Below are 23,499 nucleotides of genomic sequence, written 5' to 3'. Positions count from 1 at the left end.
GCCTATATTCATTCATAATTATTATTATTTATTTTTTATCCACCCACGCCCCCGACCTATCAATCCATCCATCCAACCACCTATCCATCCAACTTTCCGTCCGTCCATCCATCCACCCCACCCCTCCATCCATGCATCCACTCACCCCTAGGCCGGAAGCTCCAGCGGCTGGAGGCTGAGGTCCATGAGCTGGAGGCTGAGAACCAGATCCTGCAGGCTGGGCTGGAGGAGCTGAGGATCTCCTCGCGGCGCATGGAGCAGCTGGAGCAGGAGAAGCAGACCCTGGAGCAGGAGGCTTCAGGCCTGGAGAGAGACAAGAGGAGGCTGGAGAAGGAGAACCGCAGGCTGAGGCAACAGGCAGAGATCCAGGACTCTACCCTGGACGGGAGCAACCTGAGGGTGGCTAGTCTGGAGAGAGAGAACAGGTATGATGCTAATGGTCACCATGGTATGATCGTGGTGCTGGCAACGTCAGGGTTGTGGGTTCGATTCCCGCTGGGATCACATGTATAAAAAGGTATGCACTCGTATACAAATGTATCTACTCATATACAATACAACATACAAAAATGTATGCCCTCACTACTGTAAGTTGCTTTGGATAAAGCATCTGCTAAATGGTTTATATTTATATTATATTATAACAGGGGGATGGGGAAGGAGGTGGAGAGACTGAAGGAGGTGGAGGAGAGGGTCAAGGGGCTGGAGAGGGATAACAGAGAGCTGGCCAAGCAGGGAGCGATCAACCAGAGGGCTCTGGTCACCCTGAGAGAGGTGAAGCTACTCAGATCAGCATTAGCTTCTTATGTGTGATATTCATGTATTTCAGTGTGCCTGACATGACAGATTTGTAAGTTTCCTTATGGAAAGATAAAGTTAAGCGAGCTTGAAGTCGTGGAGATTTACATCACATGTCATGAATATATATCAATTGTTTTTGATTTAACAGCTCTCTGATAAATAGGTCATTGGTCACAAGAGCTTTACATGGCTGCAGGAGCACTGAACTGAAATATGTGATGATACAAAAAGTGGATATTCCTGACCGTCGTTCCTCTGTAGGAGTTGGTGAGTGACAAGCTGAAGACCCAGCAGAGGGAGAATGAGCTGGAGAGGCTGGCCCACGAGCTGGAGATGAGAGTCCGCAACCAGGACACGTCTCCACAGAGTGACGAGGAAACTCCAGACAACAGGTAAAACACTGGACACAGCGAGTTTCATGCAACTGATTTAGTCTACCCCCCATAAACCAGGTTAGGTGATAGTTACACAAATCTTCAATTAAGTTTGTGAATGACTGTGTTATACACATAACAATAGATTGGTGAGTTACTTTTCAAGGAAATCAATTGCAATCAGTGACAAAATACAGAAAAATATGTCTACTTTTCCCTCCCCCATATATTGTTCTAAAACCCCCTTTATTTTATTTCCTTCACCCCAGTAGGTTCAAGATGTTGGAGTCTGAGCTGGAGTCGTCTCTGAAGAGATCCCTGCAGATCAAAGAAGACAAGATGGCTGCCGTTGAGGCTCGGCTGCAGGAGTCCTCCACCCTCAACCAGCAGCTACGTCAAGAGCTCAAGACTGTGAGTCTGGCTTAAAGTTCCTCAGTTTCAAAGGGAAACTATACCTTTTCTACATTCATTCACTTTTACATTGGAATTCTTTGTCAAAGCATATTGAAGTCTGAAGTTGAAAAATGGCCTCGCTCAGTAGCAATTAGAGGTCGACCGATTATGATTTTTCGATACAGATACCGATTATTGGGGGACCCCCAAAAAAAGCCGATACCGATTAATTGGCCAATTTAAAAAAAATATATTTATTTATTTGTAATAATGACAATTACAGCAATACTGAATGAACACTTTTATTTTAGCTTAGTATAATACATCAATATGTCACGACTTCCGCCGAAGTCGATGCCTCTCCTTGTTCGGGCGGCGTTCAGCGGTCGGAGTCGCCGGTCTTCAAGCCATCATCGATCTACTTTTCATTTTCCATTTGTTTTGTCTTGTCTTCCCACAACCCTGGTTTCAATTCCATCATTACATGTTGTGTATTTAACCCTCTGTTCCCCCCATGTCCTTGTCCGGAATTGTTTATTGTAAGTGCTTGTGCACGTATGCTGGTGTGTGACGGGTTTTGTTACCCATTGATTGTTTGTTCTATTTTACGGTGGTTTTTATTATTAAACTGCTCCGTTGGAACACAGTTTTTGCTCTCCTGCGCCTGACTTCTCTGCCGCCAGTACGCACCCTTTACACAATATAATCAATTTAGCCTCAAATAAATAATGAAACATGTTCAATTTGGTTTAAATAATGCAAAATCAAAGTGTTGGAGAAGAAAGTAAAAGTGCAATATGTGCCATGTTAAAAAGCTAACGTTTAAGTTCCTTGCTCAGAACATGAGAACATGAGAAAGCTGGAGGTTCCTTTTAACATGAGTCTTCAAGAAGTTTTAGGTTGAAGTTATTATAGGAATTATAGGACTATTTCTCTCTATACCATTTGTATTTCATATACCTTTGACTATTGGATGTTATTATAGGCACTTTAGTATTGCCAGTGTAACTATATAGCTTCCGACCCTCTCCTCGCCCCTACCTGGACTCGAACCAGGAACACATCAACAACAGCCACCCTCAAAGCATCGTTACCCATCGCTCCACAAAAGCCGCGGCCCTTGTAGAGCAAGGGGAACAACTACTTCAAGGTCTCAGAGCGAGTGACGTCACCGATTGAAACACTATTAGGGCGCACCCCGCTAACTAGTTAGCCATTTCACATCGGTTACACCAGCCTAATCTCGGGAGTTGATAGGCTTGAAGTCATAAACAGCTCAATGCTTGAAGCACAGCGAAGAGCTGCTGGGAAACGCACGAAAGTGCTGTTTGAATGAATGCTTACGAGCCTGCTGCTGCCTACCACTGCTCAGTCAGACTGCTCTATCAAATATCAAATCATAGACTTAATTCTAACATAATAACACACAGAAATACGAGCCTTAGGTCATTAATATGGTCAAATCCAGAAAATGTAATTTTTAAAACAAAACGTTTATTCTTTCAGTGAAATACGGAACCGTTCTGTATTTTATCTAACGGGTGGCATCCCTAAGTCTAAATATTGCTGTTACATTGCACAACCTTCATTGTTATGTCATAATTATGTACAATTCTGCCAAATTAATTACGGTCTTTGTTAGGAATAAATGGTCTTCACACAGTTCGCAACGAGCCAGGCAGCCCAAACTGCTGCATATACCCTGACTCTGCTTGCACGGAACGCAAGAGTAGTGACACAATTTCTCTAGTTAAAAGAAATTCCTGTTAGCAGGCAATATTAACTAAATATGCAGGTTTAAAAATATATACTTGTGTATTGATTTTAAAGAAAGGCATTGATGTTTATGGTTAGGTACACATTGGTGCAACGACAGTGCTTTTTTTGCGAATGAGCTTGTTAAATCACCCGTTTGGCGAAGTAGGCTGTGATTCGATGAGAAATTAACAGGCACCGCATCAATTATATGCAACACAGGACAAGCTAGATAAACTAGTAATATCATTAACCATGTGTATTTAACTAGTGATTATGTTAAGATTGATTGTTTTTTAAAGATAAGTTTAATGTTAGCTAGCAACTTACCTTGGCTTCTTGCTGCACTCGTGTAACAGGTAGTCAGCCTGCCATGCAGGCTCCTCGTGGAGTGCAATGTAATCGGCCACAATCGGTGTTCAAAAAATGGCGATTACCGATTGTTATGAAAACTTGAAATCGGCCCTAATTAATTGGCCATTCCGATGAATCGGTCGACCTCTAGTAGCAATAACTGACCTTTGATCTTGACCCCCTACAGGTGCGTCTGAACTACGAAGCCCTGCTGCAGAGGGAGGAGGAGGAGCATGCGGCCCGTAGCCCCACCCCTCAAAGGGAGAGGGACAGGGCGGTAAGCGAATGGCAGTGGGAGAGCCAGGAGGCCACCAGGGAGCTGCTGAGGGTCAAGGACCGCCTCATCGAGGTGGAGAGGAATGTGAGTGGAGAACTTTGTGTCATCATGTTGTGACTAAGGACTAAATTTGACGCTCTTATTTAAATGTTTATATTTTCTGAAATGCATCTGACTTTGTTTAAAGTCCTCCAAATAATGACTATGGGATGATAGAAATCAAACCTACTTTACATTTTAGTCATTTAGCAGATGCTTCATTATTTCATTACAGTACATTGCCACGTTAATACAAATGTTGTCCATCTCAACCAGACTCTATTACTACGGATCAACACCAGCTTCACATTTTTTCTATGTATTATTGACTTGTCCCTCCTTTTCTCCCCTACTGCAGAATGCCACACTGCAAGCAGAGCGTCAGGCACTGCAGGCCCAGCTCAGACAGCTGGAGACCCAGTCAGATGGCCTGCAGGCTCAGATCCTAGCCCTGCAGAGACAGACCGCCTCCCTGCAGGAGAACAACACGGCTCTCCAGACACACAATGCTAACCTGCAGGTGAGAGGAGCAACATTCCTGATATACTAATATACTCCTAGTATACTGATAAGATACTCATAATACAGAATTACCCACACACTGATAAGTGCTTCCAAAATATGAACTTTTATTTTGAAGTGAGTACTTTTATTTTGAAGTGAAATCTGTGTGCAGATATCCATTCTGCATTGGATTCATCTTGTTTTTATACCTAGGACAGACCCCACTCAAGTTGCCTCATATAATGCCATTCTAATGGAACCTGATACTGTAAGGCTGGTGTTACATGAAGCAGTTTGAATGCAACTTTAGGTGATTTATTAAATGTGAACCACTTCCTATAGAGTCCTTTCATACATGGTATGAATAGTATTTAATCTTATACAGTATAAACTCATACCTTTGAATTACAACCTTTTCACACATAATAATCATCTCCACTCCTATCCAACCACAGGTGGAGAAGTCCACTCTGAACTCCCAAAGTGCATCACTCCTGGCCCAGAATGCTCAGCTCCAATGCCAACAATCCAGCACTGAGAGTGATAAGGAGGTGGCCATGCGTGAGCGCGAGGAGCTACGCGGCGTGTACGACCAGCTCCTGAGGGACCACGAGAGGCTGGCGGCGCTGCACGAGAGACAAGCCATGGACTACGAGGCCCTGATGGGAAAACACGGCTGTCTGAAGAACGTCCACCGCACTCTGGAGCTGGAGCATAGAACGCTGGAGGACAGGTAGAGGAGGGGGACCAGAGACCATTCTGATTCTAAGTCATGGTTCATGGTATACAATTTGAATGCTTGATTAATTGTTGCCTAAATTCCACCTCTCAACATAAAAGTAAACATTTTTTGTGTAGCTATGTTATGTTCTCGTGCAACAATGAGGATATCTGTTGTGCCACCAAGTCAAATGGATCTTGAAAAATCATGTGGATTTTAGAACTATAGTATATAGGTTCTACCCATTCATATTTTATCAAAGACACTCATCAATGGCTGTGACACTCATTTCCCATCCATGCAACAACAACAAAAACAGAAACCGAGGGGAAAGCTCTCTAAATAACCACGATGGTGTGTTGCTGTAGGTACAAAACCCTGCTGCAGCAGAAGGCCAAACTAGAGGGTCTGGAGAAGGCTCTGAGAGAGGAGCAGGACAAGATGTCTGTGGAGAAGGAGCAGCACAGGACCACCGCCTCAGAGTGTCGACAGCTCCGGGATGAGAAGGACTGGTGAGGGGCGCACATAGCATAACACGCACACACACACACACAGCATCTCCTAAAGATTACAAAGATTCCCTCTACACACAGCATAGCTCACTACACACATAAGCTCACAATAAAGATAGTTACAGGCTGATAGCTTTTACATAGAATTCAGAGAAATTGCTTGTATAACTTGCTGGCATTCAGAGAACTTTGCTTGTCTAACTGTTGTTCTTATCAATATGTTTTCGCTTTACCTTGTCAGAGTGTTTCTTCTGTGTATATTTCTATGTGCCCCCAGGCTGAACCAGACGTACCGTCAGCTGTTGAAGGATCAGGAGGAGCTCCAGGCGGACCATAAGAACATGAAGACCCTGCTGAACAGCACCAAGCTGGAGCAGACCAAGCTAGAGTCCGACTTCAACAAGCTCAGAGAGCAGTACCAACAGCTAGACATCACCAACACCAAGCTCACCAACCAGTGTGAGGTATGAAGGATATATTTAAGCAATAAGGCTCGAGGGGGTGTGATAAATGACCAATATACCATGGTTAAGGGCTGTTCTTAAGCACGACGCAACGCGGAGTGCCTGGATACAGCCCTTATCCGTGATATATTGACCATATACCACAAACCCCCAAGGTGTCTTATTGCTATTATAAACTGGTTACAAACGTAATTAAACTCGTAAATATAAAAGTTTTGTCATACCCGTGGTCTGATATACCACGGCTGTCAGCCAATCAAAATTCAGGGCTCGAACTACCCAGTTTCTAATAATACGTTCACCATCCAGGTTCATTTTTGTTATAATTAAAAATATATTTACCTAAAAGCATCCATTTTAATCAATCAAAACTTGATCAAAATTCCAATATTCTGTACAGTTGTAATGACGGTGTTGTTGATCGTATTGTAATGAAACAGTCAGGGAGTGCGGCTCGAACCCTCCACCTTCTGACCCGAAGCCCAGCCCGCCATCGACTGTGCCACAGAAGCATGCTCGTGTGGCAAAGTCGATTCTCCACCCTTATTAACCCAGGGTCGTTACAGCATTGCTGGCAAAGTAATTGGATGTTGTATTCCCCAAGCACTGTACAAAGACACTATGTGAGGATATACGCATCCGCATTTGCTCTCAAAGCAGTTTGGTGCCAGATTGATGTGTTGTAGTAATTCTATCATTAAAGAAGTCATTAACATATAATATGTGCGATGGTGTCTAGCTGCTGAGTCAGTTGAAGGGGAACCTGGAGGAGGAGAACCGTCACCTGCTGGACCAGATCCAGACCCTGATGCTGCAGAACCGCACCCTGCTAGAACAGACCATGGAGAGCAAGGACCTGTTCCACGTAGAACAGAGACAGCACATGTAAGGGACCCATCTATCTGGCTGAATGCCAAGTCGTAGAGCTTTAACCCCTTGCAATCCAACGTGCAGTTAATGGACTGAATTGAAGTTAATTGAACCAAGTAAAATAGATTTTCCACCAGCAGCAGACACCGTACAGTATATCTACAGTATATAAGAGCCTATTTTGTACAATAGTAGCTACAGCCACAGTATAGTTCTTCTCATAATGATGGACTTATGGAATGTATTCACATTATGCTAAAACAATTGGCTTCACATAGGACACAAGGCATTCCAGAGCAGCACAAAACAAAAGGCATTGATTTAGCTATAGAGCACCGTTGCACCAAAAACACAGTGCATCCCATCATATTTAGAGCACCAAAACCACTGGGAATCTGAGTTTGACAGAGCATGGATTATTGATGTAGTCTGCCATCTGTAGTGCCAGTTTAGAAAAAAAGTTGACTGACCTAAAAAAATCCTCTCTCTGCTAGTGTCAACATTGACCTATATGGAATAAATCTCCCCCATTTTGAGTTTATCTTCTGGACATATGGGGCATACTAAGCTATGTGTAATATATATGAAAGTATGGAAATATAACATTCACATTCTTTTCACCTGGGTCGTGTTCATTGCTCCATGCAACGGAAAACGCTTTGCAACGGAAAACGGAAATGAGAGTTCCTTTATTGGACGGATACATGTAGTCCCTCACTGTTTCAGTCCATTTTCTTCCGTTTGGTACCTAATAAATACAACCTTGGGGTTTGATGGTGTTTAAAGGTGCCGGGTGCGACAGTGTGGCGGTTGAGACAGTTCAGTCAGAGTTAATTCTAAGACGTAAACACACCGGCCATCTTTGCAGCAGCGACACCTCTTCTGTTGATGTTACCTCTCTGTGTGAAACACTGTGTTTTTCTCTCTCCTCTCTCTCAGAGACAAGCTGAATGAGCTGAGGAGACAGAAGGAGAAGTTGGAGGAGAAGATCATGGATCAGTACAAGTTCTATGACCCCTCACCCCCACGGAGGTACAGTGCCGTTTGGAGTGGAAATCAATTCACTTTGACAGTGACAAGATACATTAGTTTGGATACAGTATTAGTTAGTTTTACCTGTTTATTTCTAAGACAATTATTCCATCAGGTACAATAAAGTTTATCCAATTCTATATCGATTTTAACATATCTATTATATTTCCCGAGGCGTGGGAACTGGATCGCCCTGAAGATGAGGAAGCTGATGAAGCCGAGGAGTCGCGAGCGTTGTGGCCCCGCCTCCTCCTCTGACCACCATCGCTCCCTCACCCCCACACGCTCCGGGTCCTTCGAGGCCCTCCCGCCCACCTCCCCCTCTGCTTCTGGTTGCCAGGACAACGGCTCCTTCGTGGGTTCGGACGGCTCGGGTGGTTCCACCACCTCCCCCCGGAGGAGCAGCAGTGAGTATGACCTCCTTATCCCCTCCCATTGGTCCCGTCTGAGAGCCCTGATAGGCCAGGCAGAAACGGGCTGTCCAATCACGCTCCGCCATCACCGCAGGCCCACCCTCCCTGCTACGAGCTATAGGCCAAGAAGAGAGAGCGACAGCTAGGCCCCTTCCCCCGCCACGGCCGACCCCGCAGCCACGGCCATCAGGGATAGAACAGAAAGATATGGGCAGAGCCAGTTACTGCAGGGAACCTCCCCCAGCCACCACCGATTGGACAGGGAGACAGAAGTCACTCAAATGCTACATCTTTATTTGACGGCCCTACAAGACAGACTCCTCCTATTTGTATCAAGGTAGACCCGCCTCCCAGGCTCTTTACACAGAGATCTATGAGAAGGAATAAAAATGATCTGTTGGAAGCTCATCTGTTGCTGTGCCATTGTATAGGAGTCTCCTGGGTAAGAAATCATCATACACACTTGACTTCTGAAGTGGTAAGATGTAGGGCTGCTCTGTCTATATCTACCCTCTATACCAGGATAACTCAACTCTGACCCTACGAGGTCCGGAGCCTGCTGGTTTTCTATTCTACATAATAATTCATTGCACACACCTGGTGTCCCAGGTCTAAATCAGTCCCTGATTAGAGGGGAACAATGAACAAATGCAGTGGAACTGGCTTGGAGGTCCAGAGTGTAGTTTGAGGGCTGTGTTATGTACATGGGTTTCTATGACAGACAGTGCATGCCGAAACAGTTGTTACTTAGTGTTGCACTATGGATATGTCTGCATGTTTCTTTATGTGGATCCTTCCCTCAATAAGGCCAAACTCGTGTTTTGTCTATTTCTGTCTTTCCCCATGTCTGTTTTGTGTGTGTTAATGTGTTCTCTCCATTCCCTTCCGTTCATCCTCCCCTGTTTCTCCCTCCCCTGTCCCTTGTTGTCCCACACTGTAAAGTGTCCACTCTGAAAATCTTTCCCCTTATGAGGAACAGACTGAAGGATAAGGACAAAGTCAAGTCCCTCTTTCGTCGTTCCATGTGTAAGAAACATGATGGGTCGATGTCTCGTGACTACCTCATCTTGGCTGCAACCTGCCTATTTTCTCATCATTAGCAAACTATTAGCCTGGGTCCCAGATCTGTTTGTGCTGTCTTGCCAACTTCTTAGGATTGACAATTCCATACGAAGTCGGCAAGACAGCACAAACAGATCTGGGACCCAGGCTAGTGAACTATGCTTTACCTTATTCTTTAGTCTACCATTGTCTAAATGAATGCAGCAGAAATCCTCCTACACAATACTCTTGGAATTCCGTGTAGAGCTCTGCCAAGTGTGCAGCTTGGCAACCTTCCTATTATTGAGTTCAGCCATAATATTGCTATATATTGCAATTTTGATACCCATACCCACTCTTTCTCGCTGTTAGCATAAGCATCCGCCACCATAGATATTTTTACTCTTCAGTTCTCCATGCAGTTCTGTAGAGTTACACAAGAGGTCAGGGGAATACTGCATTGCAGAACACTGGTACTGCATAATGTTTTAGTTTCTCAGGACCACATTGCTGGAAGGCAGGAAGACTCTGACGGAGGTTGTGAGGCTAAAACCGTAGTTATTGATAAACGTCATACTTTTCAAGTGAAGTGTGTAGAATCTTCTCTCCTTTGAATGAAAGACAGGAAGGGAAAGAAAATATAGGACTTCCCCATTACCAGAGGCAACTCAAGTCATCTATCTCCACCTCCACCCCCAGCCCTGAATGACCTGGACAAACTGAATGACTTGGTGTACCCCTCAACCCTGTCTGAGGACCCTGAGCAGCTAGAGGGGTCAGAGATCAAGAATGACAGATCCAGGAAGGAGTCTATGACCTCATCCATGAGCGACTCCATCTTGTCCATCATCAACCATCAACACCAGCCAACCACCACTCCTTTGTTTTATCCCACCACCACTGCTGCTGCCGCTGCCACTGATAGCAATGAGCTATGTTTGACAGGTAGAGTCATTCCACCATCCATATTACGTCCTATTTGACATCTTCACCAGCTATCTGCTATGAACACCTTTTTCTGTAGTTTTAAGAATCATGCTACAAGGGTACTTTTGCTAAGGGGTTTGAGCTACAACGTCTCTATAGGGATGTGTTGCTTCATACATCTGCAATTCAGTTTGCTTGAATGAACACTACCACTTCCCATTTGCTTCTCTTGCTTTTAACCTGACCAGTTTGACCGCAACACTGCCTCACTCCTGGATACCCATACAGTGTTGTCTCATTTTCTGTCCCCTGCCATTTTGTGTTGCACAGACAAGGATTATAATGACAGTGCTGTGGCGACTGACTTTGACGACGGTGATGAACTACAAAACCACGGTAAACAACATGCCGCTAACTCATTATTTGAGGGTTCCCAAATGGCACCCTATTCAATACACCGTGCACTTTTGACCAGAGCCGTATGAAGAGAATAGGGTGCCATTTGGGATGCAGAACATGTATATAGATGTATAAGGAGTTAAACTGAAGAATAAATCAATATCTGTTAACATGGCCTTTTTTCAAGTTAATCTCTTATTTTGCTCAAAGTAGGCATTAGTCTGAACAGCTTGATAATACTGCCCTCTATAGGCAGAAATAATGATACATGCATTTACTAGCTTGTATTGTCGCCTATGCTATGTTTATTTTACATAAAAAGTATTTATAATACATTGTGAAAATGCATACATTTTCCAGACAGTTGTAATCAAGAGTGTAGCCTGCTGTTGGTGTAACCTAAAGAGACGTTCTCTCCATCCGCGGTTCCCCCAGGTCTGAATGGCGTGCCGAGCCGTGCCCAGAGCCAGAGCAGTGGAGAGTTCAGCCTCAGCCTAGACAACGAACCCTGGTCCAACGGCAGCAGCCCGGTCCAGCCGCCTCCGTCATCCCGCCGCTCTTCTTCCTCCTGCCTCCTGCCTAGCGATACCTCCACCCCCCGACACACACGGCAGAACCCCTCGCCGACCACACACACACAGCAGCGATCCACTTCCTCAACACACACCAGCAGCAACAAACACAGAGAGAGTGTAGGCGTGAAGAACTCCTCACCTATTGCCATAGGAAATATGCAGGGTTCAGTTCCCTGTAGGGGGAGGGAGGTGGGTAGCACCCAGGACCCCTGGCCCAGAAGGAGTGTCCTCAGGAGGTGCGCCAGCGGCAGCAGAGCCCCCCAGCGCCCTTCCGATGGGAATGTCCCCAAAACAGCTCAGGGGCAGGTTGCCGTACTATCTCGATCTGGATTAGGTCTGAACAAAGCTCCAGAGACCACCACCACCCGAGCCTCAGCCATGTCCCCGATCACGGTGCTCTACGTCCAGGGTAAATCTTCCTCGGTGTCTGGGTGTCTGAACTGTTTCTCCACCCCGTTGGGGAAGGAGGCGCGTCTAAGAGAGCCATGGTCTCCTACCTCTCTACCCCGGGCCAGTAGCGTCATCTCAACAGCCGAGGGTTCCTCGCGACGATCCAGTGTCAACAGTGACTCTAGGGTGATGGCGAAAGTAGATCCCTTACCTATCATGGAATCTGATGGGAGCCCGAATCAGGAGACGGACAAGATTAATCAGAATCGGAACAAGCAGAACAATCCAGAAGAACGAGACACTGATAATCAACCACCACCCCCAAGCAAACCCCCCAGAGACCCAGCGATAGCCACCGATCGGCCCAAATCCACCTGCCAGGAATCCCTCTTCGGTGGCACCCCGTTCAACCTAGACTCTGTCTTCTCAGACACTATCTTTAGCGAGTTGGTAGTCACCACCACTACTAGTAACAACAGCAATAATAACGATAAGAACCAGTCTTTCCTCTGTCTGAACCCAGAACTGGAGCGTAACATCAGTTGCCCGCCCCTGAGGAAGGAGTCCACTAACGGCACGGCACCGGGACACATGGACAATGTACAGAGACAAAATGGAGTACATGAGGACTGTGAGAGTGATACTGTGGAAATTGATTGCTGAATCAGCTGATTGCTGATGACATAGTTGCATGTATACAGTCCTGTATTGAGTTCTGCAATAGAAACAGGTAGTTGTGAATGTCAGTACCAACGTAGTTCCAACATTGTTTAAAAAAGAAGCAAACATCATAATTATTTCCTATTGTGTTGATGCAATAACTGTTCTTCTCCTTATAGGTGCTTTTGAAGTAGTTATGTTTTGGTTTTAGGCACTTTTCACAATGCAGTCCTAGTCATTATAACATTGTGTTATACAGTATTATAAGATGTCTGTTTTTGGGCTGAGATTATAGACTGTATGTAATGATAAGATGCACTGAAAACATACGAAGACAGATTCACATATTATACTTGTACTGGGGCAACTTGTAGCCTAGTGGTTAGAGCATTGGACTAGTAACCGAACGGTTTCAAGATCAAATCCACGAGCTGACAAGGTAAAAAAAAATCTGTCGTTCTCCCCCTGAACAAGACAGTTAACCCACTGTTCCTAGGCCGTTGTTGAAAATAACGATTTGTTCTTAACTGACTTGCCTAGTTAAATAAAGGTTCAAAAAACACTTGTTTCTCTAATGTACATATTTTTATATTTAGTCCAAATTAAGATGTAAATAGAATGTACTTTTAGGGAATAAGTTGTTGTTTCCAAAAAAGCACATTGTCAATCTTCCTTTGTTGTTTGACAAAAGTTTTCAGTATTATGTGGCCTATGTTTTTATTAGTATTTATAAGGCTGTGTTGATATTTGTGTTTTAATTTGTGTTTATAGGCCGTGTCAATCTACAAATGCTTAAACTCCCTATTCATGTGTACTTTTTGTTGTCCCATACAGTAGATCCAGTTATACACATAACCCTTCAACCAGCAAACCGTAGCTCACTGTCCAGAGTGTTGATATCACATACAGACTAGTAGACAACATGTACATTACATTACCATGTTAGTTTATTACCACGCTGGACATTACAGTGAACTTATAATAACAAACACCATCAGTAATCATCTGATTAGGAAAAACGCATCAATATGGTTCTTCGGCTATGTGTCATGTGTCAAATGGGGACTGTGTTTTTGTTTGGTTTGTTCTGTTTGTTTGCTTTTCATTGTCTCTGCTTCGTTTTCTCTGCTTCATTGTCTCGGCAAAAATCAAATACTGAGATTGTCCTCAGTGAAGATGAAACCTTGTAAATGTAAATGTGTGCAGGGACTTCAGGAGCCACAGTTGAATAAAGCCCTTTTCATTCCTTTAATATATTACGTTGAGTCTGTTTTGATTTCTTATTCTAGAAGTTATGAGTGAGAATGCATGTAATTCTCAAGAAAATGCGCAGACAAAAATATAAACGCAACATGCAACAATTTGAAAGATTTTACTGAGGTGCAGTTCACATAAGGAAATCAGACAATTGAAATAAATTCATTAGGTCCTAATCCATGGATTTCACATGACTGGGCAGGGGTGCAGCCATGGGTGGGCCTTGGATGGCATAGGCCCACCCACCTGGCAGCCAGACCCACCCACTGGGGAGCTAGGCCCAGCCAATCAGAATTAGTTTTTCCCTGAAAACGGGCTTTATTACAGACAGAAATACTCCTCAGCCCCTGGTGTGGTCTGCCAAATTCTCTAAAACGACATTGGAAACAGCTTATGGTAAAGAAATTAACATTGAATTCTCTAGCAACGGCTCTGGTGAACATTTCCGCAGTCAGCATGCCAAATGCAAGCTCCCTCAAAACTTCCGACATCTGTGGCATTGTGTTGTGTGACAAAACTGCTCATTTTAAAGTGGCCTCTTATTTTCCCCAGTACAAGATGCACCTGTGTAATGATCATAATGTTTAATCAGCTTCTTGATATGCCACACCTGTCAGGTGGATGGATAGTCTGGGCAAAAGAGAAAAGCTCACCAGTAGGGATGTAAACACAACATTTGAGAGAAATAACCTTTTTGTGCGTATGGAACATTTCTGGGATTTTATTTCAGCTCATGAATTATGGAACCAACACTTTACATGTTGCGTTAATATTTTTGTTCAGTGTAGTTACATTGTAACAGAATGTCAGCAAAAGTTTTCAGTTTTTCCACAATGTTACATGTTTCTGAAGGTCACAGTGCAGTGACTGATTGACAAGTACTGAAGTTGAACTGCTAAACAACTGCATTTGTTGTTGAATTCTGCGATATTTGATAATAAATCTAGATGTGTAACATGAGTGACCCTCATTAGAGATGTATTGTGATTTTAATGAAGATACAAAACACATTCAAATAAAATTATTCAAAATGTATTGAAGATAGAAATGGATGGGGTGGGGGCTTAGGGATCAGGGTTGGGGTCAATTCATTTTTCAATTCAGTCAATTCAGTAAGTAAACTGACATTCCAATAGCAATTCAAATTGACCTCATTGCCTCCTATGAGAAACAATTGGAATTGGAAATTCAGTTTACTTCCTGAATTGACTCAATTGATCTGGAATTCACACCAACCCTGGTAGGGTTTGGTGTGGGGGAGAGGGGCAGGGGTGTAGGTGGCGTTGAGGAGAAACAGAAGCATCATTCTAGATGCTTTCAGCAGTGAGTGAGTGTCCTCAGTGGGTGACTTCAACATTGAGGCGGTCAACCAAGTGAATGTGCTCCTTCTTGGAAGCCACTTTAGCCTGAAAAACAGACAAGTAGACAATAGAGAAAAATATTTTAAAGACAACCATTAACACTGGATATTAGTATAACAATAGTTCATAAATGATCATATATTACAGTACAAAAGACAATATTAGTATTACTGACCGGCTTCCTGTTCTTTCTTGTAAACAATCTCTGTAGAGCTGAGACGAATCCACCCCTTGTTTTCTTCTGATTGGCAATAGCAGTGGATGAAACAATGTGGCCATCAGTGGTAGAGGTAGACATTTTCTCAGCAGAGTGCTCCAGGCTGGTAGCAATAGCATCAACTTCATGGACCGAAGCATTGCAACTCTCCGTTGAAAACATAGAAATAGTGATGACTAGTCTACTTCTCTTGGTTGAGACATCAGCCACTTGGACCTCAGGTTGGTTGGAGTCTCTCAGTGTGGAATCATCACGATCCTTCACTCTAGCGTCACTGCTGGACAGCTCCTGAGACATGAGGCCTGCAGCAGACTGGATCAGGTCATTCTCCATGATGGTAACACTGGTGGACAGAACCTGAGACATGAGGCCTGCAGCAGACTGGATCAGGTCATTCTCCATGATGGTAACACTGGTGGACAGAACCTGAGACACTAGGCCTGCAGAAGACTGGATCAGGTCATTCTCCACGATGGCAACACTGGTGGACAGAACCTGAGACACTAGGCCTGCAGCAGACTGGATCAGGTCATTCTCCACGATGGCAACACTGGTGGACAGAACCTGAGACACTAGGCCTGCAGCAGACTGGATCAGGTCATTCTCCACGATGGTAACACTGGTGGACAGAACCTGAGACACTAGGCCTGCAGCAGACTGGATCAGGTCATTCTCCACGATGGAAATACTGGTGGACAGACCCTGAGACACTAGGCCTGCAGCAGACTGGATCAGGTCATTCTCCATGATGGCAACACTGGTGGACAGAACCTGAGACACTAGGCCTGCAGAAGACTGGATCAGGTCATTCTCCATGATGGTAACACTGGTGGACAGAACCTGAGACACTAGGCCTGCAGCAGACTGGATCAGGTTGTCTTCCTCGATGGAAACACTGGTGGACAGAACCTGAGGAGTCTGCAGGAGTGTCAGTGGCTCCCACTCATCTTGGAAGAAGCTCTTGACAGAGGGGAAGCTTCTTCCTTTCAGAGCTGGGGGAATGTAGGGGGTGTACCCAACAGTCCAGAGCAGAGAGCTGTCGATGGCATTCGCGTAGTGGTACTTGTCACCAAGTTCCTCTGCAAAGCTCAGACGGATGTTCTGACTTTTTGACTCTGGACCGCCACGGGTGTTGAGGTTGGTTACCGTTGAGATCCACCCTGAAAGAATTCACCAACACAGGGTTAACAAAACTGATTTCAGCATTACAAGCAAGGGATATTCTTCATTGCATTCTTCATATTCTTCAGGACTCCCAATAACATCTCATTTCTGCTGAAGTGCGCACTCATTCACCACTTCCCACAAATCTAAAAACATTGGCTAGTAGAGGCTAGGTAGAGTTTTAGCCATATTTAATATACCAGTCATTTCCTTTCAAATCAGTAAAGGGAGCTGAACAAGTGCACATTTTGGGTGGAAGGAGAGATAATTGGGACATAAAGTATTTTCATTGGCCAAAATAAAACCATTGTCTGCTGGAAAACTTCATTTCGCATGGTTACAGTGTTTGGTAACCAACAACAAACCCCTAAAGCCTATTTTCTATGTTGTTTTTATTTCCTTTCCAGTAGGAATTACACCTTCAATTATTATTTTTATTTAAAGACAGAAATGTATGTTATTGTTCTTACCTGAATTGACTTCGTTGTCCTTAATGGAACAACTTCTGTCTTCAGGGAAGATGAATGAAAAGCTCGCCATAATAATGCTGTCTCTCTCGTTGTTTGTCGATCAAGAACTGAATATTTTTTGAGAGTTCTGAACATATCTCTTGGGTTCTGGAGTTCCATGTGAAGCGTCGGCATTGTGACCCTCTCGGTCGCATAGAGATGGAATACGTCATTACACATTGTTTCGAATCGGAATGGAATTCTAATTCGCTTTACCACAAGCTCTAGCCATGAAACAAAATGTAAACAAGTTTAATTTCTTATTTTTAATTGATTATGAAATATCGAGTAAGCTAGTGTCATAACACCATAACAACGTTTATGCATTACTGCAAAGAGACCGTGCGTAAAAGCGCGGGACGTGCGCACTGTCACAGAAATGAGTGCCCTCAGCCCTGCACTTTTCCTCACCTGGGCAGTGTAGGCGTACCCGCGCCTGTAGTCATTTTGCCCTATCTCTCCAGTACACTGCCTTGTACACAATCTTGGACACATTCACTTTTTTTCTATACCATATTCGACTTTTGAGTGAAATATAGCCCTCAGAAAAGGATGCTACGAATAGAGAACTTAAAGAACTGTACAGGCAGTCTTCTATTACAGTAAAGGACTCTGGCTGTAGGCATCATATGTTGGTTAGACAAACAGAAGGACAATTTGATATATTCTTGAGTCCTACTGTCTGTTATTTATCAAACAAAATTGACAATAGCTCAGAAAATAATAGTATTTTAGACAGAGGATCAATACTTTTTGCCAATGCAATGGTATATGACTGATGCTCCACACACATGTGTAGTAGAGTATTTGTTCAGGTGACATTGTACTGTGATATATATGAACATTACAGAGGCTGTAGTATGGAGCCAGTCGTTTTTCCCGAGTTGTCCACTCACTGCTGATGATGTAACAGAGCATCAATATGATGTACGAAAAAATATATATATAATAATGTATGAAATGTATGCATTCACTACTGTACGTCGCTCTGGATAAGAGCGTCTGCTAAATGACTAAAATGTAAATGTATGTAGCCTGCTCAACATTTCAGTTTTCAAGTTTTAATTTCAATACCATGACTCAAAGGAAAGTACAATAATGAACATCTCACTATTTCATAACCCACATTTAAATAAAATCTAATTTTATTGTTCACATACACATATTTAGCAGATGTTATTGCAGGTGTAGCGAAATGCTTGTGTTCCTAGCTCCAACGGTGCAGTAATTGGTAGGCCTACTTAGCCGTAGTTAGCTACACATGAAATATCAAATGATTATTCATGAAATAGGGTAGGAACTTCTACAGGGATTCCTAATATGGGCATCCCCTCGAATTCAACAGCTGATAAAAGCATTATCATAAGTGCTCCTAACTTTGCTTGCTGGATGATTCTGCAACTTCAGGCATTTTGTCCCTGCAAGCATTCAGAAATTAAAACCTAATGTAACACCATTTTACCAGTAATATAATTATCTTTATTTGTCTTGAAACCATATGTCAAGGTTGTGTACGGGAGGTGAAGTCAGGTGCAGGAGAGCAGAGTGTAGTGAACAGGCACAATATAATTCTGTTCCAAAAATGACAGCACATAAAAACGTTAACGTGCCAAAAACACGGAACATAGCAAAAGTAAAGCGCCTGACAATAATCCACATAACAAACAAACAATTACACACAAAGACAATGGAGGGGAACAGAGGACTAAATACATGCAGTGTGATTATGGAATGAAAACCAGGTGTGTATGGAACAAGACAAAACAAATGGAAATATGGGAAATGGAGCGGCGATGGCTAGAAAGCCGGTGACGTCGATCGCCGAACGACGCCCGAACAAGGAGAGGAGCCGACTTTGGTGGAAGTCGTGACACCATATCTGATAATGGCTGCGATCATACTATTCAGGAATTTATATATTTTTGTAATTTTTCTCAGACAGCCATTTCCATCATGTCATTAAACATCATTTTAGTTGAAAATGAAATGTTATACAATGAATTTATAACACATTTATTATACATTTGTACATTATTAACTTGTATTGAATATTATTTTAAGTGATTTTTTTTAGGTTTTCCTAATATTAATAATTCATCACTTTTGACAGCTAAAAACATTTATTTATCATGAAAAATAAGATATTCCCACCCAACCTTTTTGTGAGATTATGATAACAACGATATGACTTCCCTATCTAAAACAAATGACATCTATGTCAAAAGAACGCATTATTTTTTTTTCATTGCAAACAACAACCATTGTTAAACATTTATTTAATATAAGAGAAAAGTAAGATTCCAAAAGTAGCCGATGGGCAGAGCTCAAGGAAGTAGGTTAGTGTTTTTATGATATGGCCCTAGATAGCAGAGGGTTCATGGCGCATAGAAAAGCTCAGTGAGCAAAGTGAAACTGTATAATTTGTGGTATACCCAACACAGGTGTGGAGGGTCACCTGCTTGTGAGAATCACCAAAGTGAACTGCCTGGATTTCACTGGTGTATTTACACAGGTAGTTCTCTGCCAAGTCAATCTGCACGATGATCTCCTCTTTCCGCAGATTCTCTTTTAATTCTCTCAGTTTGGAGTATTGGTGTCGAATGTTGTACACCTGTTTCCCCAACTTCTCTTTCAATCCTTTGAAGAAGTCCTCCAGTAGACTCTACAGTGCCACACTCCCTTCTCCATGTTTCCCTGTTTCCCTTGTTGTTTTTCTTCTTCTCTCTCTTCAGCTTTGTTTTCCCAACCAAGCCACCATGTCTGCTCAACAGCATCAAAGTCAGATGTTTAACTTCTTGGTGACAGGGGGCAGTATTCGGAAATTCAGATGAATAACGTGCCCAAATTAAACTGCCTGCTACTCGGGCCCAGACGGTAGGATATGCATATTATTAGTAGATTTGGATAGAAAACACTCTGAAGTTTCTAAAACTGTTTGAATGATGTCTGTGAGTATAACAGAACTCATATGGCAGGCAAAAACCTGAGAAAAAATCCAACCAGGAAGTGGTTTGTAATTTTTCAAGTGATTGCCTATCCAAACTACAGTGTCTGTGGGGTCATTTTGCACTTCCTAAGGCTTCCACTAGATGTCAACAGTCTTTAAAACCTTGTTTCATGCTTCTACTGTTACTGGGGAGAGAATAAGAGCTGTAGACTGCCTGAAACCAATGAGTTGTTTACTGCACCCACGCAGGCGCGCCGTTCATTCTTTTTCCTCTGTAATGAATACGCTATTGTCTGGTTGGAATATTATCTAATATTTATGATAAAAAGACACTAAGGATTGATTGTAAACATCGTTTGACATGTTTCTACGAACGGTAATGGAACTTTTTTACTTTTCATCTCGGGTTTTGCGCTTGCGCATTATGCCTTTTGAATAGTGATCTGAACGCGCGAACAAAACGGAGGTATTTGGACATAAATATGGAGTTTATTGAACAAAACAAACATTTATTGTGGAAGTGGGAGTCCTGTGAGTGCATTCCAACATAGATCAGCAAAGGTAAGTGAAGATTTATAATACTATTTCTGAGTTTTGTTGACTCCAGAACTTGGCTTGTAACTGTATAGCTTGCTTCGATGGCTGAGCTCTGTACTCAGAATATTGAACAATGTGCTTTCGCCGTAAAGCTATTTTGAAATCTGACAGCGGTTGCATTAAGGAGAAGTCTATCTATAATTCTTTCAATAACTGTTGTAAATTCTATCAACGTTTATGATGAGTATTTTTGTAAATTGATGTGCTCATTCACCGGAAGTTTTGGGAGGCAAAACATTTTCTGAACATCCCGGGCCAATGTAAAATGGGGTTTTTGGATATAAATATGAACTTTATCGAACAAAACATACATGTATTGTGTAACATTGAGTCCTGGGAGTGTCATCTGATGAAGATCGTCAAAGGTTAGTGATTCATTTTAGCTGTATTTCTGGTTTTTGTGACGCCTCTCCTTGCTTGGAAAATGGCTGTGTGGTTTTTCTTGTCTCGGCGCTATCCTAACATAATCTAATGTTATGCTTTCGCCGTAAAGCCTTTTTGAAATCGGACAATGTGGTTGGATTAACGAGAAGTGTATCTTTAAAATGGGATATAATAGTTGTATGTTTGAGAAATTTGAATTATGAGATTTTTGTTGTTTTCAATTTGGCACCCTGCTATTTCACTGGCTGTTGAATAGTGTTTCCTGCGGGTGGACGTCCCACATGTCCCAGAGAGGTTTTAAGCTCTTTGGCTTGGCAAAGGGAGCACTCTGTGTACATGCACTCTTTCTTCAGGTTCTTACAGCACAAAGACTCAATAAGTTTCTCAATGTTGCTGCAGCTGATCACTTTGTGATACTGTAGTTTGTCCGCCATGAACTGGAAGTTGGTGTGGGTTTTGCAGAGACATGTGTCCCTATCTTGGACTGTTGGCTTGACAACCCAAAAAATGACATATTTTGCAGAATTCATAGTAGGACATTTTAATCTCTGAATATTCCCTCTTAAATGTCTGAAAAGAAGTGCATCTGCTATTTTTTTTCTTGTTCTTCTTTAGTGTGTCCTTTTTACCCTGTTGTTGCTCTGCTGTTGTCATCACATTGATATAACCTAGTGATTTTCTCTTCTGTGGCTGTCCTAATTCTGTTCCACTGCTTTTTCTTGGAGTATTGAAGACTTGTTGGCCTGTTTCCATTTGCCCTCATTGCTTTTGCTGAAAATCAAAATTCTCTGTTTGAGGCTTTGACCAGGCCATACTTTCTCAGGATTTTGCCTCTGAGCATTTTTGAAGCCACTTGTTTGTCCTTGGCACTGCACATTTTTTTATACTTTGGCTTTAACTCTGCAATGATGGCATTTTGAAACAATAAAATCCTTCTCAAGTTCTTGGAGTTCCCGCCATTAGCTGTTTGTCTTTGTCTTTGTGGAATCTCGTCTCTCCATTTTATTTATCAGTTGATCATACATTTTTTGGTATTTCTCAGCTTTCCTCAAAAGCTTTATCAAGTTTGACATTTGTCATGCAAAGATCTTTGTATGTTTTTGAGCAACCTTTTCCAACCTTTTTCCTTGCAGCAAGTATTCGACTTCTCATTCCTGTTGCAGACAATGAGGAAGGGGTATCAGGGAGAGATACTGGGAGAGATACTGGAAGAAAAAAGAGAAGGGAGAAGTGAAATCTCTCTCTGATCTTACAAAGCGACAACAAAGTAGTAAGAGAAAGCAATGGAAATGCAACCAATGGAATAGAAGACAGACTTTAGAGAACAGTTACAATGGAGACCTGCCTATCAGGCAACACACCACCTCAATCACCAAATGAAAATGGGGCCAACATACCTGCAGGTAAGTTAGGGGCAGGTATGTTGGCCCCATTTTCATTTGGTGACTGAGGTGGTGTGTTGCCTGATAGGCAGGTCTCCATTGTAACTGTTCTCTTTAAAGTCTGTCTTCTATTCTATTGGTTGCATTTTTTTTGCAGATGTTACTGGTATCGTATAGGATAATTTATTTTACTTTGTTTCTATGCCTGTGACCTCTCTGCTGTTTTATGTTGCATCTTCTAAAAACAAAGAAAAATATTATATATATATTTTTTTAAGGCTAACTACTTAAGTTCTCAACGTGCTCACCATGGAGGATCTTCTAGATTAAACTAATTTAAAACATTATTAAATAAGCCTAAAGTTTTAAAAATAATTTCAATTAATAACATAATGGACTTTAGTCATTTCCACCACAGTTAAGTTTGTGATGGAAATGACTGATGGAAATTATCTTCTACAGTTATTGGAGAAAAATGACAGGCTGCTTAGCATGCTTTGGCTAATATTACAGCTAGCATATAGTTTAAACTAAATACATCAAATATATAAAAAACGTCTAAATTCTACCACGAATTAAAGAAATTATAGCTTGTTTGGAAATTACTAACAAAAAATATTCTCTACACAAGCAATATTTACCTCGATTTTTCTTTAACTTCTGGACATCACATAGCCTTCCCTGTAGCTCAGTTGGTAGAGCATGGTGTTTGCAACGCCAGGGTTGTGGGTTCGATTCCCACGGGGGGCCAGCACAGAAAAAAAAAAAATGTATGAAATTATATGAAATGTATGCATTCACTACTGTAAGTCGCTCTGGATAAGAGCGTCTGCTAAATGACTAAAATGTAATGTAAATGTAATCACATCTAGCACAACTGCCTGCTGCAGCCATGTGCTTCAGTGTCCCAATACGTTTCCATGGTAACTAAATTAACATTCCCTTGAAAAAACATTATTAATGAGTAATTTGCCCTCAGTGGTGGACATTTTTGTGTAAAAACAATATAAAGGGCATACTCACAATAAATATTGATATATATATTTCATTTAATTGACTCTTTCTCGAGTAGATAACCTTGTATGTGTAATTATTGTTTTCTAATAGAAAAACATAGTAGAAGCTCAAAAATCTGCGTCAGGGACAAGGGGAAAACAGTGAAATTGAGGTATAAAATGCA

At 42.4% G+C, this 23,499-nt stretch overlaps 2 protein-coding genes and 1 long non-coding RNA gene across 6 annotated transcripts in view; 1 reads left to right on the top strand and 2 right to left on the bottom strand.

Annotated features, from left to right (window-relative positions):
• The window catches only part of LOC115147266 (girdin-like), a 28,961-nt gene extending 16,009 nt beyond the window's left edge, over window positions 1–12,952 (top strand). For 2 of the 3 annotated variants that reach the window (XM_029689412.1, XM_029689411.1), the window contains 15 exons: window positions 152–425; window positions 648–774; window positions 1,063–1,193; window positions 1,445–1,586; window positions 3,865–4,038; window positions 4,352–4,513; window positions 4,953–5,230; window positions 5,587–5,730; window positions 6,008–6,194; window positions 6,934–7,079; window positions 8,004–8,096; window positions 8,271–8,503; window positions 10,250–10,495; window positions 10,808–10,873; window positions 11,312–12,952. In XM_029689412.1, the coding sequence (XP_029545272.1) occupies window positions 152–425; window positions 648–774; window positions 1,063–1,193; window positions 1,445–1,586; window positions 3,865–4,038; window positions 4,352–4,513; window positions 4,953–5,230; window positions 5,587–5,730; window positions 6,008–6,194; window positions 6,934–7,079; window positions 8,004–8,096; window positions 8,271–8,503; window positions 10,250–10,495; window positions 10,808–10,873; window positions 11,312–12,504 (3,596 nt within the window). In that variant the 3' untranslated portion in view covers window positions 12,505–12,952. The remainder of the gene's footprint in view (window positions 1–151; window positions 426–647; window positions 775–1,062; window positions 1,194–1,444; window positions 1,587–3,864; window positions 4,039–4,351; window positions 4,514–4,952; window positions 5,231–5,586; window positions 5,731–6,007; window positions 6,195–6,933; window positions 7,080–8,003; window positions 8,097–8,270; window positions 8,504–10,249; window positions 10,496–10,807; window positions 10,874–11,311) is intronic. The other variant, XM_029689413.1, reaches the window with a different exon arrangement.
• Window positions 12,953–15,026: 2,074 nt separating this feature from the next.
• LOC115147263 (topoisomerase I damage affected protein 7-like) lies at window positions 15,027–17,169 on the bottom strand. Of its 2 annotated transcripts, XM_029689408.1 has the most exons (4): window positions 16,971–17,169; window positions 15,694–16,496; window positions 15,295–15,624; window positions 15,027–15,164 (listed from the first exon to the last, which is right to left on the bottom strand). In XM_029689408.1, the coding sequence occupies exons 1-4, from the start codon at window positions 17,038–17,040 to the stop codon at window positions 15,096–15,098; spliced, it is 1,272 nt and encodes a 423-aa protein (XP_029545268.1). In that variant the 5' UTR covers window positions 17,041–17,169; the 3' UTR covers window positions 15,027–15,095. The 2 variants fall into 2 exon arrangements, with proteins under 2 accessions (XP_029545268.1, XP_029545267.1); XM_029689407.1 differs by having other exon boundaries at window positions 15,295–16,496.
• A 4,360-nt stretch (window positions 17,170–21,529) lies between these two features.
• LOC115147265 (uncharacterized) lies at window positions 21,530–22,992 on the bottom strand. Its single transcript, XR_003866304.1, has 2 exons — window positions 22,961–22,992; window positions 21,530–22,142 (listed from the first exon to the last, which is right to left on the bottom strand). It is a non-coding gene; the product is annotated as an uncharacterized LOC115147265 (long non-coding RNA).
• Window positions 22,993–23,499: the final 507 nt, after the last annotated feature.

The sequence above is a fragment of the Salmo trutta genome, chromosome 14 (assembly GCF_901001165.1).
Source record: "Salmo trutta chromosome 14, fSalTru1.1, whole genome shotgun sequence".
NCBI classification, from domain to species: Eukaryota; Metazoa; Chordata; class Actinopteri; order Salmoniformes; family Salmonidae; genus Salmo; species Salmo trutta.
Note: the sequence above shows the minus strand (reverse complement) of the source record. Positions and strands in the feature narration are given on the sequence as shown.

Coding starts and splice junctions, on each gene's coding strand:
- LOC115147263 (XM_029689407.1), bottom strand. CDS start 17,040: ATGGCGAGCTTTTCATTCATCTTCCCTGAAGACAGAAGTTGTTCCATT. Junction 16,497..16,970: donor GGACAACGAAGTCAATTCAG/GTAAGAACAATA, acceptor GAATTCTTTCAG/GGTGGATCTCAACGGTAACC. Junction 15,165..15,294: donor CAAGAAAGAACAGGAAGCCG/GTCAGTAATACT, acceptor TCTGTTTTTCAG/GCTAAAGTGGCTTCCAAGAA.